Genomic DNA, 13,059 nt, shown 5'->3' with positions numbered 1-13,059 from the left:
AAGTCTGGTTCATACCATGGTTACAGATATTTTGAACATGGTCAGCTATGAGCTTGATTAATACCATGGGTACAAGTTTTTTGAACGTGGTCAGCTATAAGCCTGGTTTACACCGCGGTTACAAGGGAAGTGTAATTCTGAAGGGACAAGCGTAGCTTTCTTGTGGGTCTTAAAAACTGTCTGGATACAATTCTGAAACAGGAGATCCACCATGCACTTGGCAATGATGGCATAAGTACTGGTCTCTCAAGATGACCATCATGGGTGGAAGGACACTTACTTGGACACATACTATAAGACCCTCTCCCTGGTTTTTCCTACCTTATTATATGGGTACTCTAAGAGCTCCCAGAGCAGTTCCCAGATTTTCTTCAAATTTACAAGGTTACTGTGTAGTAAGCAACTTAACCTTGCCCGAAAATAGGTCTGGCCTTTGCCCTGAACTCCTGGGAGGCAATCTTGTTTGCCTGTGGGCCTTGGAGTAGCCAGATAGTAACAATGTGATTTAGGATAGGGGCTGGCCATGTCAGAATGTCCAACCCTGTAATTTAGGCCAGGGACTTTGAGTCACAAGGCATCAATTGGCCTGGAGATTGAGATCAACCACATGGACAATCAATCAATCAATTATGCCTACATAATACTCTCCGCTCCTCACTGCCCCCCCCCCAAAAAAAGACCTTTGCCGTTGAGCCAATTCAGACTTATGGTGACCCCATATGTTACAGAGTAGAACTGCTCCACAGGGTCTTCTTGGCTGTGATTTTAATGGAAGCAGATTGTTAAGCCTTTCTTCCGTGGGGATGCTGAGTGGGTCTGAACTGCCAATCTCTGGTCAGTAGTCAAGTGCAAACTGTTTGTGCCTCCCAGAGACCTGCCTATATAATGGAGCCCCAATAAAAACCCTACACCGAAGCACAGGTGAGCCTCCCTGGTCGGCAATACACCATGCATAGCATCACACATGGATACCATGTGTGATGATATGCATGATGCAATGCACCCTGACTCCTCAGGAGAGGAGAATGAAGCTCTACTGAACTCTCTCGAACTATGCCCTACTGACTTCTCCCCATGGCTGATGAATCTGTATCCTTTCCCTGTAATATACCACAACCTTGGGCATCACAGCTTTCAGTGAGTTCTCTGAATCATCACACCTAAGGAGTAATTCTGGGAGACCCCTCAACTTGCAGTTGGTGTCAGAAGTGAGGGTGGTCTTGTGGACTTTGGTCCCTCTAAATGGAGTTGGCCAAATGTCTGCTGTTACTGTCTGTGTGTGTCTGCTTTCATAGATTAACTATGGGTGAAACACACGCTAAGGTCTGTGCCACTAGTGAGTTCACCAGCATCTGCTGTGCCCTGTCCTCAAGGGGTGGGTGGGGTGCAGTGTTGTAGATGCAATGGTGCCAAGTTGGGTCTCTGGTGCAGCTTCATACCGAAAGACAGTACTGGAGCTAGATCTGCCCAGTACTGAATTCTGCACAAGTGGGTACACTTTGTACTGCCCCAAATGCAAAAAGATAATGTGTACTCATGACCATCAGCCCTTGTCCTGCACCTGTGTGTAGCAGAACGTCTTTCCTTATCAATTTCCACTCTTCCTACATCAAACTCATGAGCTAAGGTGAAGCACAAGCCCCCCATGCTGCACAGCAGCTGCTCTGGGCAGATGCTGGGGGTGGGACCGGGTCTTACCTGCCTGTGCAGCCACGATGAGGGCCGTGTTTCCCTCGAGGTCCTGCCAGTTGACGTCAACGTGGGGGCACTCTGCTAAGGCCACCACAGTATCCACGAAGCCGTGGTAACAGGCGACAATAAGGCCAGTCTAGAAATGAAAGGGGAAGTGGTCAGAGGGCAGAGACTGAGCATCACCAGTCAGGATGGCAGCCCCCAGGGAGCCCCACTGCCCCTCAGGGAGGGCTGGACAGGTGACCACAGTACAGCAGTGAGAGCGCAGGTAACGCTGAGGCCCAGTTCTCAACGACAGCTCAGAGCAGGCCAGCCACTCTTTCATTCTCAAATGCATATTGAGCCAACTATGAGCCAGGCACTGTGCCTGGGAAACATCGACGACAAACATGTCTGCCCTCCTGGAGCTTGCCTTCTAAGGGGGGGAAGAAGACCTTGTGCTGTAGACATAACGTATAAATATACAGATTAGGGAGTACTTTAGAAAGTTGGATAAGGCGGGGGGGGGTGGGGCTAGGAGCGCAGGGCTGGGATCTGTTTCGGTATCAAACAGGCTGGCCTGGGTGGGCCTCACTGAGAAGATGACATAGGGCCAAGATGTGGAGGAGGTGCGGGAATAAGCCGAGGGGATACTGACTGGTGTGATGGTTCATTCTGTGTGTTCACTTGGCTAGGCTTCGCTGCCCAATTGTCTGCTCAAACACTAGCCTAGATGTCGCTGCAAATGTATTTTTCAGACATGGTTAATATCTACAAAAGAAGCCCTGGTGGAACAGTGATTAAGTGCTCAGCTGCCAACCGAAAGGTCAGCAGTTCAAACCCACCAGATGCTGTACGGAAGAAAGATGTGGAAGCCTGCTTTCATAAAGACTGTTGTTGTTAGGTATTGTTGGTTCTGACTCATAGCAACCCTGTGTACAACAGGTCAAAACACTGACTGGTCCTATACCATCCTTACATTTGTTATTATGATTGAGCCCATTGTTGCAGCCACTGTGTCAATCCATCTCCTTGAGGGTCTTCCTCTTTTTCGCTGACCCTCTAGCATCCATAAAGATTACAGCCTTGGAAACCCTATGGGGCAGTTCTTCTCTGTCCTCTAAAGTCCCTATGAGTCAAGATGGATTCCACAGCAAAGGGTTTAACATCTACAATGAATTGAGTTTAAGAAAAGGAGATTACCTGGGATAAGGTGGGTGGACCTCATCCAATCAGTTGGAGGCCTTAAGGAAAAAAAAGCTCTGAAGCTTCCCAGAGAAGGTAATCTGCTCTTTTTATAGCCAGAAGAGATTAGGTTTAGGATATACCCTACAATGAAGTGACCGCATTAACATAACAAAGACTTTATTGCTAAATAGGATTATATCCAAAAAAAAAAACCATCACAGCTACCCTATAGGACAGAGTAGAACTGCCCCATAGGGCTTCCACGGAGCAGCTGGTGGACTCCAACTGCTGATCTTTTTGTTAGCAGCTGAGCTCTTAACAACTGCACTACCAGGGCTTCTCCACAGATATGGGGGTGAGGATTCCAACATATACTCTGGAGGGATACAATTCAATCCATGACACTTCTGGACTCTGGTTGAAAGGAAGACTCTCCCAGGTGGATAACAGAGGGATGCCCACAGAGGTTCCTGAAGTTCCTTTTTGGTTTCCTCTCACGCCCTCTTCCACAGCAGTGCTACCTCCTACCCTGACCAGTGAGTGGGTCTTTTCTGGAACCACAGTCCCTTCACCTCCCTCTCTCACCCACCAAAGGTAGTCTCAGAGATTTAGAGTCTCAGAAATCTTAGAGTCTCAGAGATCTTAGTATAATCTTAGGTCCAAAATGAAGATTGCCAGAAAAGAATAGACTAGATCACTTGAAGGTTCAGTATAAAATGGTACCAGACACAGATGCAGTGACTGTCTTCCCACACCGGAACTTACATCACTATAAAAAACCATCACCTTCTCCTACCTTCTGAGGTCTGTTCCAAAAGTCAGACAGTTCCAAGTTTAAATCCTGAATTTTATACTATTTCAAACTCTTTGCTTTAGTGGGAGAGTTTTGAAAAACAAGGAAGCAAACCCAATGCTACATTAATAATATTCTCATTTGGAAATACAATGTTTTCCTAACCACTGCAAACACCTGCAAAAACAAAGCATCCTCTGGGAAGAGGGAGCAGGGGCAGATACAGAGCTAGGGCCTGGCACCGCCAGCAGGAGAAACGAGAGCTGTCCACAGCCAGGGGGAGACCGAGACACAAGCACACCCAGACCCTATAGTCACATGGCATGACAGCCAACAGAGTGACTGTCCTGATCCTCCAGAAGAAAAAGAATGCTCCCATGTTTAATGTAAGGAAAAATTCCATTACTCATAGCTATTTCCTTTTTTTTCTTTTTTTTAAGTTTGGAACCAAAAGAGTAAACTTCAGTTACTTGAAAAATCTACTCGTATAAAACACCTTTCTCCATAATAATACCACCGACAGGAAGGGAAGGACGTTTCTGTGGCTTTATGAAAGAATTTATGGAGCGGATCACTGGTGGGTCAAGGGTAGGATTCTTGCCTTCCATGCGGGAGACCTGGCTTTGATAACAGGCCAATGCGATTCATGTGCAGCCACCACCCATCTGTCATCGGAGGCTTGTGTGTTGCTATGATGGTGCTTCCAGACTAAGAGAGGCTAGGAAGAAAGGCCTGTTGATCTACTGCAGAAAATCCGCCAGTGAAAACCTTACGGATCACCACAGTCGGATCTGCAACTGTCCGTGGAGGGACAACAGGACCGGGCAGGGTTTTGTCCATTGAGGATGGGGTTGCCACGAGTTGGTGGCCGGCTCTAGGACAGCTGACCACAGTAACGATGAAAGAATTTAAGAACGCTAATCCTCTCCAAATGTACAGAATTTCTAAAAGGCTACCATAAGTTAGTGCCAACATGTGTGTAATTTGTTGGGTAAAGGCTGTCAGATACAGTCTCTACAATCTCATTTATGGTTAAGAACCAGGGTGAGAAAGTAAATTACACTAGGACAGGGATTTTGACCTGCGTGTTCCCTGCTGAGTCCCTAGCTCCAAGAACAATGCCTGGTGTTACGGACGCTGATGTAGACCTGCTGAGGAAAGGAATGAGTATGAGGGTATTTAGCTAACTTTCCAGGTGGTAAATGCACTTGACTGTTGCTCTACCTCGGTTTGGTGGCAATGGGCATGGCCTGGACCCCGCCCCTGGCTTGGCATGTACACTTACAGACATGACTTTTGAGGTTAAGGTTGTGTGTCAACTTGCCTGGGCCATGATTCTCAGTGGCTGGGCAGCTGTATAATGATGTCATCACCTCCATGATGAGATCCGACGTAATGTGATTACCTCCATAACGGCATCTACTGTAGCAGCCAGTCAGCCAAAAGGGAGTTTCCTTGGGGGTGTGGCCTGCATCCAATTTAGGTGGACTCTCTGGCAAAGCTTGAGGACTTTTGCTTGCTCTGAATGATGCATCTGGCTCCAGTTCATCTGAACTCTGGTTCTTGGGACTTGAGCTGGCAGCTTACCTGCTAATCCTGGGTATCACTGATCTCCAGAGCCTGTGAGCCTGTGAGCCTGTGAGCTAGAGGTCTGTGGTCTGACCGGCTAACCTTGGGTTCAGCAACCCCTGCAGCTACATTAATCAGAAGCCACAGACTTGGGACTTTCTCTCTCTATATGTTTATACACTTCACTGATTTTGCTTCACTAGAGAGCCCAGCCTAAGACATCACTATTATCCATTTGGAAAGCAAAAAAAAAAATCCAGCAACTACACTCACAATGTTGTTGCTGTTAGCTGCCCTTGAGTTAATTCCAACTCATGGCGACCTCATGTGTGCAGAGTACAGGGTTTCCAAGGCTGTGATCTTTTGGAAGCAGACCACCAGGCTTTTCTTCCGAGGCACCTCTGGGAGGGTTTGAACCACCAGCCTTTTGGTTAGCAGTCCAGTACTTAATCATTTGCACGACCCAAGGACTCGTGAAGCATTGCCTAAACTAGGGCTTTAAACTGGCTTTGCAAATCTTGTTAAAATGTAGATTCTAATTCAGTATATCTGGGGTGGAAATTCAAATCCTCAGCAGAGGGTAGAGCTGGAATGAATCAGTTCAAAGCCCTGGACTGAATTTACAGAGTTTAAACAACTCTCACCACACTGTCACTTTGTAAATTTTACTTTCCTGTTAAATCTCTAATTTAAAAAATCGCAGGTATGCGTCAGTGGGGATACGTTTTACTCTGAGAAGAGTTTCCCCCATCCCTTGAGACTTGTTTGTAATTGAGAAGCTGATTGGGCCAGAAGAACGATGGTACATGATCAGCAAAGTCAATAATCTCAGGAGGATTGCTTGTGAGTCTGAAAATCTGTCTGGTCCAACATTACAGAACAGACAGGAGGCTGGCCTTCTAGAATTGAAGTCACCGCAATGTTTCCCTGCAATTAGCTTGTAAGAAGATGCAAATTCAAATCCTCAGGGGCCTAAGAAAAGAATATTCCATTGGTGGAGGGGCGGGGTAGGGAGGAGAAATCCAAGATAAAAATAAGTTATATCATTTGATCACGGTGAATACAATGGATAAATTCCCTGGGAGGGATTAGTGTCCCAGTTCTGCCTTACACCCATGAGACTGCCTCCAATTTTCCTTTCTGGGAGTGTTCTCAAGATGCCTCTTTACCATCTAATTAAGCGATACTCCAAAAGAGAGTACAAAGAAGGGGTATTTTATAAATGTCTTAATAATTCCAAGATCCCATAACGCCAGCTCTTTACGTAAACCTATTACAGAAAAACAATGAGTAACAAAGTTAAAAGTCTGTTATGGACTGGACTGTGTCCCCCAAAGGATATGCTGAAGTCCTAAACCCTAGTACCTATGAACATGACCGGGTTTGGAAATAGGGTCTTTGAAGATGTTATCAGTTAACACGGGGTTATACGGGAATAGGGTGGGTCCTAATCCACTCTGAGTGGTGTCCTTATAAAACAAAAGAGACACAGGGACAGATGGGGAAGACGGCCATGTGACAACAGAATTATGCCACGGCTGTCAGATAAGGAACATCAGGGGCTACCAGAAGCAAAGAAAGTCGAGAAAAAAGAACATGGCCCTCCCAACACCCTGAATTCGGAGACTCCCAGCCTCCAGAATGGAGAGACAACACATCTCTGTTGTGTTAAGCCGCGTGCTTCGTGGGAATTCATAATGGCAGCTCTAAGAGACTGATATAAAGCCCAGCTCCACTCCTCCTTTATGGTTATGCTTTTTGTGCTATGTTTAGGAAATCCTTCACATTCAAAAACCGTAAAGATAACTCCTCTGTATTTTATTCTAAAAGTTCTGAAGTTCAGTGTTTCATGGTTAGGTCTCTAATCCACACAGGCTTCATTTTCATGGCTGATACATTGTAGGATTCTAATTTTACTTTCTCCATGTGGTGAGTCAAGGTTCCAAGCCCAATTATGGGCAAATCCATTCACATCCCACTGACTTGTAACACCAAGCTGAGCCATAGCCCCAGTTTTCCACAAATGCGTGAATCTGTTTTGGAGTTTGGTTCCATTGATCTAGTGATCCATCTCCGCCTCAAGACAGTACCAATTTAATGATACTGCAGTCTCGCTCCCTTCTAGGGAAGAACCCCTCTCTTGGCTTCTTCCCCTTTAAACTTGCTTTTGCTACTCTTGATTACCAAGCTTCTGTAAATAAAAAATCAAATTCAGTGTACCAATTCTACTAGAAGGGGTAGAAGAAAGAAGATTGTGCAAAACACCAAACCAGAGACCATGTAAACACGCCCTAAGACACGCCTAAGCTTGCAGGAATAGGCGTTTGCGGAATCTCCCGGGGAGAAACAAAGGAAACTGCTGTTGATTGACTCAAGGGCAAGGTACAAATAACAAAAGGAATTCACAGAGACCACAGCAGAAAAACAACTAGTTGACTGCTCAGTATCCAGTGTATTTTGCAGTCCCACCAGGTAACCTAGTGAAGGCAGTGGTGTTCAGTGGCAGAATCCTCACCTTCCATGAGGGAGACCAGGGTTCGATTCCCAGCCAACGCACCTCAAGTGCAGCCACCACCTGTCAGCGGAGGTTTGCCTGGTGCTATGATGCTAAACAGGTTTCAGCGGAGCTTGCAAACTAAGATGGGCTAGGAAGAAAGGCCTAGTGATCTACTTTGGAAAATCAGCCACTGAAAATCCTATGGGTCACAATGGTCTGATCAGCAACTGATCATGGGGAAGGCACGGGACTGGACAGTGTTTCACCCTGTTGTGCGTGGGGTTGCCACGAGCCAGGGGGCAAATCTATGGCAGCCAACAACAACAAAAAAGAAACCAAAAACCAAACCCATTGCTGTCTAGTCGATTGCTCACAGTGACCCTATAGGACAGAGTAGAGCTACTCCATAGCGTTTCCAAGGATCAGCTGGTAGATTCGAACTGTCGACCTTTTGGTTAGCAGCCAAGCTCTTAACCACTGCACCAGCAGAGCTCCTGAGTAACCCTCAGTATTCCTTAAAGATGTCCAAAACAACATTCTCCATTCTCTTTCATTATCCTATACATTAGTAAGCACAGGACACATTGTCACCCCCAGGTATGCTCCCATTATACAGCTGGTGATGGCACAGACAAAATTAACAAAAAGCAAGGACAGTTCAGTCACGGCTGTCCACCCGTTATCTACTTCTTCCAGACATATGACAGAAGCGTAGTTCCCTGCCCCTTTTGAAGTCCAGCTGGACTATCTGGTTTGCTTTAAGTCAATGAAATGCACGCGAAAAACGACGCGCATTACTTCCAGCAGAAGTTTTAAGAGAGAGTGCATAATTTGTCACGTTCTCCTTTTTTCTGCCTTGACCATCCTTGGAGCTCAGAGGTGGACCACCTCTCAGTCTGGGTGTCTGTGTGCGGCAGGTAGACCAGAGTCCCGTCCCACCTGGCCAGCCTACAAGTGACACTCAGTATGGCAGGAAACCAAGCTTTGTTGCTTCAAACCCCTGAGATTCGGAGTTGTTATCACAGCAAACAGACCTTTACTGGCCACATATGTATATACAGCATTGTATATGGTATAAGGAAACCCTGGTGGCGCAGTGGTTAAGTGCTACGGCTGCTAACCAAAGGGTCGGCACTCAAATCCGCCAGGCGCTCCTTGGAAACTCTGTGGGGCAGTTCTACTCTGTCCTATAGGGTCGCTAGGAGTCGGAATTGACTCAACGGCAGTGGGTTGGGTTTGGTTTTTTATATGGTATAAAAGTATACGTATATAAATGTGTCAATATAACATAGTGCTTACATGCACAGTAGTGGAAATTATAAGGAGCCCTGGTAATACAGTGTTTACCAATCAGCTGTTAACTGAAAGTTCAGTGGTTCGAATCCACCGGCAGCTCCGTGGGAGAAAAGACCTGACAATCTGTTCCTGTAAAGATTATACCCTTTGAAAGCCTACTATGCGGTAGTTCTACTCTGTCGTATAGGGTCACTATGAGTCAGCATCAACTCGACGGCACACAACAACGGCGGAAATTATATGTATATTTAACCATTGAGCCACCAGGGCTACTTCTACGTATACAACCACATTGTTGTTAGGTGCCAACAAGTTGGTTCCAACTCACAGTGGCCCTGTGTACAACAGAACGAAACAGCGCCCGGTCCTGAACCCATCGTTGCAGCCACTATGTCAATCCATCTTGTTGAGGGTCTTCCTCTTTTTCACTGACCCCCTACTTTACCAACCATGATGTCCTTCTCCAGGGACAGGTCCCTCCTGATAACAGGTCAAAAGTATGTGAGACATAGTCTCGCCATCCTTGCTTCCAAAGAGCATTCCAGTTGTACTTCTTCGAGACAGATTTGTTTGTTCTTTTGGCAGTCCATGGCATATTCAATAATCCTTGCCAACACTACAATTGAAAAGCATCAGTTCTTCTTCAGTCTTCCTTATTTCATTGTCCAGCTTTTGCATGCATATGAGACAATTGAAAACACCATGGCTTGGGTCAGTCACACCTTAGTCTTCAAGGTGACATCTTTGCTTTTCAACACTTTAAACAGGTCTTTTGCATCAGATTTGCCCAATACAATGTGTCGTTTGATTTCTTGACTGCTTCTTCCATGGGCATTGATTGTGGATCCAAGTAAAATAAAATCCTTGACAACTTCAAATTTTTCTCCATTTATCATGATGTTGCTTATTGGTCCAGTTGTGAGGATTTTTCTTTCATTACATTGAGATGTAATCCGTACTGAAGCCTGTGGCCTTTTATCTTCATCATTAAGTGCTTCAAGTCCTCTTCACTGTCAGCAAGCAAGGTTGTGTCATCTGCATAGCGCAGGTCGTTAATGAGTCTTCCTCCAATCCTGATGCCTCATTCTTCTTCATATAGTCCACCTTCTTGGATTATTTGTTCAGCAAACAGATTGAATAAATATGGTGAAAGGATACAACCCTGACAGATACCTTTCCTAACTTTAAACCACGAAATATCCCATTGTTCTGTTCGAACAACTATTTCTTGATCTATGTACAGGTTCCTCAGGAGCACAATTAAATGTTCCAGAATTCCCATTCTTCACAATATTATCTATAATTTGTTATGATCCACACATTCGAGTGCCTTTGCATAGCTGATCAAACAAAGGTAAACACCTTTCCAGTGTTCTCTGCTTTCAGCCAGGATCCATCTGACTTCAGCAATGATATCCCTGGTTCCACGTCCTCTTCTGAATCCTCCTGAACTTCCAGCAGCTCCCTGTCGACATACTGCTGCAGCCACTTTTAAAAGATCTTCAGCAAAATTTTACTTGCATGTGACATTAATGATAATGTTCAATAATTTCCAGATTGGGTTGAATCACCTTTCTTGGGAATAGGTATAAATATGGATCTCTTCCAGTTGGTTGGCCAGGTAGCTATCTTCCAAATTCCTTGGCATAGTCAAGCGAGCACTTCCAGGGCTGCATCCATTTGTTGAAACATCTCAACTGATATTCCATCAATTCCTGGAGCCTTGTTTTTTACCAATGCCTTCAGAGCAGCTTGGACTTCTTCCTTCAGTACCATTGGTTACTGATTATATGCTGCCTCCTGAAATGGTTGAATGTCGACCGATTCTTTTTGGTACAGTGACTCTGTGTATTCCTTCCATCTTTTCATGCTTCCTGAGTCTTTTAATATTTTCCCCACAGAATCCTTCATTCCTGAGTCTTTTAATATTTTCCCCACAGAATCCTTCAGTATTGCAGCTCAAGGCTTGAATTTTTTCTTCAGTTCTTCCAGCTTGAGAAATGCCGGGCATGTTCTTGCCTGTTGGTGTTCTATCTCCAGCTCTTTGCACATGTCATTATAATACTTTACTTTGCCTTCTTGAGCTGCCCTTTGAAATCTTCTGTTCAGTTCTTTGCACAAGTCATTATAATACTTTGTCTTCTCGAGCCACCCTTTGAAATCTTCCATTCAGCATCTTTACGTCGTCGTTTCTTCCTTTTGCTTAAACTACTCGATGTCCAAGAGCAAGTTTCAGAGTCTCTTCGGACATCCATTTTGCTCTTTTCTTTCTTTCCTGTCTTTTTAATGACCTCTTGCTTTCTTCATGTATGATGTCCTTGGTGTCATTTCACAACTCGTCTGGTCTTTGGCCATTAGTGTTCAAAGCATCAAAGCTATTCTGAAGATGGTGTCTAAATTCAGGTGGTATATCCTCAAGGTTGTACTTTGTCTCTCATGGACTTGTTCTAATTTTCTTCATTTTCAGCTTGAACTTGCATATGAGCAATTCATGGTCTGTTCCACAGCTGACCCCTGGCCTTTTTTCTAACTGATGATATTGAGCTTTTCCATTGTCTCTTTCCACAGATATAGTCAATTTGATTTCTGTGTGTTCCATCTGGTGAGGTCCATGTGTAGAGTCACCACTTTTGTCGGTGAAAAAAGGTATTTGCAACAGAGAAGTCGTTGGTCTTGAAAAATTCTATCACAAGATCTCTGGGATCATTTCCATCACCAAGGCCATATTTTGCAACTACCAGTCCTTCTTCTTTGTTTCCAACTTTTGCATTTCAATCACCAGTAATTATCAATGCATCCTGATTGTATGTTCAATCAATTTCAGACTGTAGAAGTTGGTAAAAATCTTCAGTTTCTTCATCATTGGCCTTAGTGGTTGGTGCATAAATTTGAATAACAGTCGTATTAACCGGTCTTCCTTGTAGGGGTATGGATATTATCCTATCATTGACAGCATTGCACTTCAGGATACATCTTGAATTTTTTTTTTTTTTTTGGACGATGAATGCAACAACATTCCTCTTCAAGTTGTCGTTCCCGGCACAGTAAACCATATGATCATCTGATTTGAAATGACCGATACCAGTCCGTTTCAGGTCACTAATGTCAGGATATCGATGTTTGTTTTATTTCATTTTTGACAATTTCCAATTTTCCTAGATTCATAATTCATACATCCCATGTTCTGATTATTAATGGTTGTTTGCAGCTGTTTCTTCTCGTTTTGAGTCATGCCACATCACGAAATGAAGGTCCCGAAAGCCTGACTTCATCCTCATCATTAAGGTCGACTCTACTTTGAGGAGGCAGCTCTTCCCCAGTCGTCTTTTGAGTGCCTTCCATCCTGGGGGGCTCATCTTCCAGCACTATATCAGACAACGCTCCGCTGCTATGCATAAGGTTTTCACTGGCTAATGCTTTTCAGAAGTAGATCACTGGGACCTTCTTCCTAGTCTGTCTTAGTCTGGAAGCTCAGCTGAAACCTGTCCGCCATGGGTGACCCTGCTGGTATCTGAATACCGGTGGCATAGCTTCCAGCATCACAGCAACATGCAAGCCCCCACAGTACGACAAACTATATATAATATATATGGGAGTCCTCGTGTGGTACAAATGGTTAACGTGCTCGGCTGCTAATGGAGAGGTTGGAGGTGGGAGTCTGCTCAGAGGTGCCTCGGAAGAAAGGGTTGGCGATCTACTTCCAAAAAATCAACCACTGACAACCTTATGGAGCACAGTTCTATCCCTAAACACATACGATCACCATGAGCTGGAAGTGACTTGACAGCAACTAGGCTGGATATATATGTGTATGTATATTACTGTTCAGATGTGTGTGTGTATATACAGACACACACATACATATAAAACATTACTGTGTATATGTACGTTTGTGTGTGTGTACACATACACATTTACAACCATCAGCTGTCAGTCGGTTTCTTGCACCGTGGTGGCTTGTATGTTGCCATGATGCGGGAAGCTGTGCCACTGGTATGTCTAATACCAGCAGGGTCACCCCTGTGGGACAGGTTTCAGTTGAGCT

General features: G+C 44.8%; 1 protein-coding gene across 1 annotated transcript in view; it reads right to left on the bottom strand.

Annotated features, from left to right (window-relative positions):
• Positions 1 to 13,059, bottom strand: part of ANKRD33B (ankyrin repeat domain 33B) — a 107,598-nt gene that overhangs the window by 47,788 nt on the left and 46,751 nt on the right. The window contains exon 2 of the mRNA XM_003408147.4: positions 1,699 to 1,828. Coding sequence (XP_003408195.3) covers positions 1,699 to 1,828 — 130 coding nt within the window. The remainder of the gene's footprint in view (positions 1 to 1,698; positions 1,829 to 13,059) is intronic.

The sequence above is a fragment of the Loxodonta africana genome, chromosome 2 (genome assembly GCF_030014295.1).
Source record: "Loxodonta africana isolate mLoxAfr1 chromosome 2, mLoxAfr1.hap2, whole genome shotgun sequence".
In the NCBI taxonomy this organism is placed as follows: Eukaryota; Metazoa; Chordata; class Mammalia; order Proboscidea; family Elephantidae; genus Loxodonta; species Loxodonta africana.
Note: the sequence above shows the minus strand (reverse complement) of the source record. Positions and strands in the feature narration are given on the sequence as shown.